Here is a 7,895-nt window from a genome sequence, read left to right on the forward strand (position 1 = left end):
CCATTACCACAAGTATAAGTCACATGCCACCATATTCAACAGTCTATGTTCTTACACTACACACTGACATTTCTAACAAACTGTCCATTACCACAAGTATAAGTCACATGCCACCATATTCAACAGTCTATGTTCTACACTGCACACTGATTAACATTTCTAACAAAACTGTCCATTACCACAAGTATAAGTCACATGCCACCATATTCAACAGTCTATGTTCTACACTGCACACTGATTGACATTTCTAACAAACTGTCCATTACCACAAGTATAAGTCACATGCCACCATATTCAACAGTCTATGTTCTTACACTACACACTGATTGACATTTCTAACAAACTGTCCATTACCACAAGTACAAGTCACATGCCACCATATTTAACAGTCTATGTTCTACACTACACACTGATTGACATTTCTAACAAAACTGTCCATTACCACAAGTATAAATCACATGCCACCATATTCAACAGTCTATGTTCTTACACTACACACTGACTGACATTTCTAACAAACTGTCCATTACCACAAGTATAAGTCACATGCCACCATATTCAACAGTCTATGTTCTACACTACACACTGATTGACATTTCTAACAAAACTGTCCATTACCAGAAGTATAAGTCACATGCCACCATATTCAACAGTCTATGTTCTACACTACACACTGATTGACATTTCTAACAAAACTGCCTCTTTCCAGATGGCACAAAATGTATATTACAGGTAGACGGGATTCCTAGTTTTCTCAACTGTTATTTTCTCAGTACATCAAATACAAAGCTCACATTTCTCTGAATATAAAAGTTCTGTCCTTGATAGTCAATGTGTTTAAAAAAATATCATAACCCTTACCCCATACCATTGGCCTTAGAATTTTATGTCACACACACATATAGGTACCTTCAATATCATAAACTTTCAAGTAATATTAATTTAAAAAGACTTTAAATTTGTGTCAACATAACTTTATGATACATAATATTAAACATCAGTTTTGATCAATACTGAATGACAGGTGTTTGTGAAACATATTGGCAAGGTCACAAAAATTAAACATTACCCTACAAAAATGTGGAATACAAATCTAAAGGAGTTATAATATTATTGTATAGATCATAACTTAGGCCACATTTGGAGTATTATTTTCAGTATTGGGCTCCTTACCTTAGAAAGGACATTGAATTGTTGGAAAGGGTTTATAGGACAGTTGCTGTAGTGCCTGGGATTGAAAGTTTGTCATACAAGGATAGGTTAAGATCTCTGAACTTGTTTTTCTTGAAAAAAAATAAGAGTTGGAGGAGATCAGATCGAGGTGTTTAAGATTGTTAAGAGAATTGAGTGTTGACGAATCATTTCAGTTTTTGTATTTAATAGTAAGAATTATAGGTCTAAAGGGTACAAGTATAAATTATGGCAGGGAAGGAGTCACCTTTAGCTAAGACAGCTAACAAGGTGGTTGGACTTTAGATGTGGTGGATGCAGTTAATTTAAGAGAGTTTTAAAGGAAGACTTGATAAAGACTGGATGATAAGGGCTGGCTGTGAGTGTTTTATCTTTGTTTTGAAGTTTACTATAGTGGATGGGACACCCGAGGTCAGAGGCCAGCAACCTGCTGCTTTTTTACTGTGAAGAAAAGTTGAGAATCTTTAAGGCACAATGGGTGTTAAAAATTTATTCTCAACATTTGTAAGTTTTATTTAGAATAGAGTCATATTTATAATTTCAGTATTTTGTTACGTATCTGCTTGTTTGTTAATTTCCGGTAAAATTCTTTCCGAGGAACTTCAGTGATACAAGCCCTTTCTTGATTAAACCAGTTTATTCTTCCTCGATACAAACTTTTAATGCACAGTCAGTACATTTCTCATCACTTTAAACTTGACAACTTTTATAATACATGCTATAAACCACAGCAATTCACAATCTCGTTATCTTTGCTCTCTACGAGTGCAAAACACACACCAGCTCGAAACAATCGTAAATTACCTGAAACTCACCGTAGCTACTGTGAGCTTTTTCATCCCCTGGCTTTTCTCTGCCAGGCTTATATACTAACAAAAAGGCATCTCGATCATACTCGAACTTCCTCGATAATTCGAGAAACTCATCAGCGTCACGTGATTTTTGCTGTCGTAACAATTTAGTTAAACGCAAGTAACATGAATAAAAGGAAAATTATTGCTGTACAAACAGTTCAGTGAATCAAGGTTTAAACTTTACCAGTTTATTTAACATAAACAACAATTTCTTACCTTGAAAAACTAGATCCAACAGATTTTTATGCCTTTCTTTCCTATACTGCTTCAGGACAGATCTAATTGTAGCTAATACATTATTTAGGTCAGACGTCAGGAACCTTTCTGATAAGGTAGTAGTGGTATGCCGATACAAGTCTTGCAGCATACGTTGTTTCTCATCCAAAGTGTGACAGCTAACTCGGAAACTGAACAGCAGACTTTCTGCTTGGATCAAAAATGAGTGCATCGCTCTGTTGTTTACACTTGCTAATCTATAGTAATAAATTAATTAATTAATTAATAAACTCAAAATAATGTGATCAACACTCACTTAAAGATCCTACTCTAGCTTTTTGAAAAACTGTGAGGCTATATCAGCACTGGTCATGTTTACAAACACAATTATATTTCTGCATGCTTATTGGTAACAGAATTGTAATTGTAGCAAAGAGTCCTCTCAGTAATCTTAAAAAACATTTCTCAATGCCGAATCTTGATTACTCATTTTACTTCAAGCCAGTGTTCTAAGTGGGTTGTGTTTAACAGTTTACACAAACTTAGAGACTTTTTTCCCCAATAATATGTTTTTGGTGATTTTATGGAAGTGAAAGGTTATTTTAGTTTGGACTGAATACTTTTTCAAGTAGTCTTTTCTTATGTTTTATTTAACCACTAACCACAAGATTTCAATCTCTTTCCATAGCTTGACATCATATGGAAGGTAACGATCTCTACATAGTGTGTGATTAAATGAAATTACTTATTGCCTATTCTTTAACAAGCAAACTATACAATCTGTGTGCATGACATTTTAGAAACCAGTGTCATTCTGATACAGATCTTCATTTGGGCAAACTCTATCAATGTTTTAAACTATTCAAGTTAACAAAATACTTTCTGTTGTTTTTTATAGTATAGACATATCAACTAAATGTTTAATTTCTGTCCTAAACCAGACCTCTGTTTTTGGAAGAAACTCCAACCTAAACCCTTTGCAAATTTAAAGTCTGTACACTGGTAAATTTTTCCACCTTCTTCATATTTATCTAGCTAATATAACACATAGACAACAAAACAGGCATGTGACTGTGAAATGCTGAGAAAAACTGAATTTGACCGAGGATAGGTGAGCCACCTAGGCCCCCACTGGTGTCCAGGGACAAATAATATAGGATGACTGGTTCACTCCTGCCATTATACTTCAATCAAATAAGCTTTTCTACTGTGATAAAAAAGGTACTCATAAATACTGGTATGGAGATTATAAATACACCCTAATATTTTATTAGCTCTACTCTAGCAACCAAGCATGTTTCACTGGCTTGAGTGACTTATTCACAACTACCAGAACAACTTTCTTCAGTCATGCTGTTGGGTGGTTCTTACACTTAATATAATTAAAAGTCACCTAACAAATATTCGTCCAACTTATGAAATGATCCAGGTAAATCTGTAATATCTCAATTCAGTTAGAAATATTAATGAGTTTAATGTCATCAGCAAACTTTAATAACTTAAATCAAAAATCACTTCTTTTCAACGCTAACAAAGTTTTTCTTGACGAGGTTGAATACAAACCCTAGTTCCTTGACCTTACAAATTATCTACTCACCGTAACACAAAATGGGATATCCTGTCTTTCATCGTTCCATCTATAAAACAGTCCGAATCCTCAACAACACTGGCTTCTTCAACTAACGACTTTATGCGATCAAAACTTCCACCAGTGGAAACTAACTTCTGTAAAAACTGTAGTCTCTTTCTACCAAGCTCTTGAAATTGCTCCAGAGGTATAGAACCACGAGGTGGTTTGATATAAAATGTCATTTTCCTAAAGTTAAAAAAGAAATATAACTTCCTATTGCACAAAACTGACTCAAATTATAAAAAATATACAAATGAATAAACAAAAGCTGTGCTAACTGTCCAAGTACAAGCAATGTTGTTTTTACACTGAAAACAGAATATGTGCTAACTGTCCAAGTACAAGCAATGTTGTTTTTACACTGAAAACAGCAGAGGAAGCTTTGGTAGCACATTGGTGAAATAATGTATTCATTAGAAAAATATACGATGTTCCATTAAAAGTATTTGAATGTCTAATGAATATGTGATGTGATCCTCCCAGCAAGTTTTGCAAAGGAATTCAGTAGGCATAACTATCTAAAAATACCTGATTAGGAGATTAGTGGAAGGTATAAGTACAGAAACATGCCTGATTAGGAGATTAGTGATAGGTATAAGTAAAGAAACATGCCTGATTAGGAGATTAGTGATAGGTATAAGTAAAGAAACACGCCTGATTATGGAATTAATAATAGGCATATAATCAAATATAATAGATTAGGAGATTAGTAATAGGTACAAGTACAGAAACACACCTGATTAGGAGATTAGTGGTAGGTATGAGTACAGAAACATGCCTGATTAGGAGATCAATGATACAGAAATGTAAAAGATTTGGAGATTAGTGGTAGGTATAAAAACATAAACATCTGATCAGAAGATTAATCGTAGGTATAAGATCAGAAATATACCAAAAAAAGAGATTATTTACAGGTAGGAATACAGAAACATGCTTGCTTAGCAGAATAATGATAGGTATAAAAAGAGAAATATACCAGAATAAGAAATAAGTGGTGTTAAAATAGGTGCATGATAAACACACGAATTCCAGGAGTTACAGAGGTTAGAGAATGTTGTAAGTTTGGACACTTGGTACATGAAATAGTCACAATGCTTTGTGACTCACCATGCATCATTCAAAAATACAATATTTAAAAACAATCAAGGTCAGCTGAAAGTGCTGTCAGGTAAAAAAAAAAGCATTCACTTCCCAGAATTATGAAAATATGCCACACATTGTTATCACAATGAATAAACTCACATTAACTTTATTACATCCATTGTGGTCAGATATGAATGAGCACCATCTGTAAGGCTTTTTTCTGGTAAGCTTCCCCTCAACATGGGTACCATGAAAGAGTACAATGTTTAAAATTCTACATAATCATGACTTTATTTTTTTGCAGTGTACTTCCCATTCTTATGTGTAGCATGAGGGGGAAGGATGTACAAACTATACATCATCCACATGACTGTGTGCTAGAACTAGAATCTTAATGATGGTGTTTTCTGGAGGTGAATGCTTAACCCAGTTTCAAAATGAGTACCAAATAAGGTAGGCAGATGAAAAAATCTGAGGTGATTATGTTGTGCCTATTGTGAAGGACTGTAATTGGATTTAGTGGGTGGGGGCCCTATATATATTTAAATTATAAATGTAGAAAGAGTACTTGCTTGTTAAACATCACAAATTAGACAAATAAAAACAGCAAGAGCAAAAAATACTTACTCATATATAATATATTTGTTTTTTAAAAGAACAACTTTATATGTGATCTATTTGCAGACAATAACATGAAACTGCTTTATTCCCAGATTCAGAAAATAGAAATTATGAAATATGAATAGCAATCATTGCCACAGACTAATGGAAAAGGTTTTGCTAATTCTCTGGGGAGGGCCAGCTTTAGCTTAGTTCATTAATCTGGCCCTGATGTTAATAGTTTTAACTGCTATTCTGTGCATTGGTTGTTGGAAATACTGAAAGGTTTCTACTGGTTATAAGAAAAGAAGTTTCTACATTCAGTTTGAGGTGTGTTAACACTAAAAAATAGGATATAGTAGATGGGATACATTGTGCCTTGTTATTCCTTGGTAATGGAAAACATAACAGGGGTCACAAAGAACCCTCTATGACCAGTATTTGGATACTGTTTTTAAAATAAACTGGAATTTTGATAACTGTTTCACTCAAAAGGGTCTTTACTTGCTTACTGTCAGAAAATACAGGGTTAGATCCCTACGATAAAGTTAACTGATGAAATATTGTTTTTTACAAATTCATGAAATTTTACAGTCCTAATGATTTACTGCTTTCTTTAAAATATCTCTCATCACAATAATTATACTATAGAATACATTTTTGATTTTAATTTTAGGTTGTTATAAATAAAACTATACTAGAAGAAATGGTTAAAAACACTGAAATGAAATACAAACCAGACCACACCTGGCTTAAGTTAAAGTTGAGATCAAACACACTGTTTTATATGCTGTAGTTTGTGACATTTTCACAAGTAATGAGGAGATTAGTAGAGGACAGTAGTATGTTAAATTATTGTTTTTTGTAAATAGGAATATTATACTAAACTAATGCAAGTGTTTGGCTTACTTGGCTTTAGTTTAGGCTTTAACTTCAGTTTCTGATAATGAACTGAAAAAAATTTTAGTTACACTTTTTCCCGGAATTTATTGACAGTTTCCACATATATAAAAATACCTATTTACAGATTTAGAGAATATAATTATATACGCTTATATCTTTTCTTCTTTTACTTAGTATAAGTTACTTGTGAATGATCTCCTATCAGTATCAACTGTTTTAATTCTTTTTTCTAAATTCTAACACAGTGGTTTTCAAAGCGTGGTGCGCTGAACAGTGGTGGTCTGAGAAGGTCTTTAAAGTGACAGGTGGTTCGGAGGCTGCTCCAAAATGCAAGTCACGTCAAAAGCAGCGCCTTTTCCCATTAATTCTGATGAATTTGTTTGTTGTTGTTTTTTGCGGTGGCAAGCGAAAGCAGGTGGGGTATGACTGGTAGGTGGTTCAAGAGGTCTTTTGCCCCGCCGAATTTGTCTGCTGACGAAAAAATTTGAGAACCATTGTTGTAACACTAACACTTGTAAAAAACAGTACAACCCAAATCTGCTTACCTTTAGGCTTAGTTCAAATGTTAACGAAGTAACAGAACTTGACATACATAACTATAAGTATTAATTTTAGCTAAAGACTAAATGTTAAATATGTTCCAAATTTTTGTATCTATAATTTTCAACATGGTGTAAATTGTACTGCAAGTTGTAACTGTAACGTGTGATTATAATTTATAAATGTCATGTGGTCAAACCATTAAGCGTTGCGACACGCCAACTCAGCCTAGGCCTAATATTCAACGTAAACGGCGGAAAACCAGTGTTCCCAATCTTCGCGAGAAAAATAAACGGCACTGCCGTTCAAAAACAAGCAGCATTGACTTTCAAAATTGCTCTTTTTTGGCTTACCCTCAAAATGCGTCAAGTGGTGGACCAAAAAGTTCACGATTATGGGTGTGTTTTTTAATTGAACAGGAGAAAGGATAGGATGATTTTAAAACTGTAATAATGTGTAGGCTATTCATTGACCCAGTCAATCACCGAAACCACTGCTAAAAATATTTTAATGTCTCAGTGTAGTTGAAGTAAGCTATTACGAAAAAGCCCAAATAAGCGACCTCAGTATAAAACAAATACAAAGTACCACAAGCCGGGAATCTAAAACAATTAAAGTGACTTAAAAAAAGGCACAATTCAACTTATTATAAGCGCACTTGGTAACACTGGAGGTAAAGTATAAGAACATCAAATCCCACTAATCATCTCACTGGCCCCCCAGTGGCACAGTGGTATGTCTGCGAATTTCCACCACTAGAAACCGAGTTTCGATACCCGTGGTGGGCAGAGCACTGACAGCCCTTTGTGTAGCTTTGTGCTAAATAACAAACAACGACAATCATGTCACTGCAACAGGCTAACAGGGTTCCATTTATA

At 34.1% G+C, this 7,895-nt stretch overlaps 1 protein-coding gene across 3 annotated transcripts in view; it reads right to left on the reverse strand.

The window, feature by feature from the left end:
* The window catches only part of LOC106466158 (DNA primase large subunit-like), a 27,337-nt gene extending 19,666 nt beyond the window's left edge, over nucleotides 1–7,671 (reverse strand). Inside the window, exons 1-3 of one of the 3 annotated variants that reach the window (XM_013926400.2) lie at nucleotides 7,023–7,671; nucleotides 3,859–4,077; nucleotides 2,262–2,518 (exon numbers count right to left, since the gene is read on the reverse strand). In XM_013926400.2, the coding sequence (XP_013781854.2) occupies nucleotides 2,262–2,518; nucleotides 3,859–4,073 (472 nt within the window). In that variant the 5' untranslated portion in view covers nucleotides 4,074–4,077; nucleotides 7,023–7,671. The other 2 variants (XM_022394123.1, XM_022394122.1) reach the window with 2 other exon arrangements.
* Between the last annotated feature and the right edge of the window lie 224 nt (nucleotides 7,672–7,895).

Source organism: Limulus polyphemus, unplaced genomic scaffold, assembly GCF_000517525.1.
Source record: "Limulus polyphemus unplaced genomic scaffold, Limulus_polyphemus-2.1.2 Scaffold2171, whole genome shotgun sequence".
NCBI classification, from domain to species: Eukaryota; Metazoa; Arthropoda; class Merostomata; order Xiphosura; family Limulidae; genus Limulus; species Limulus polyphemus.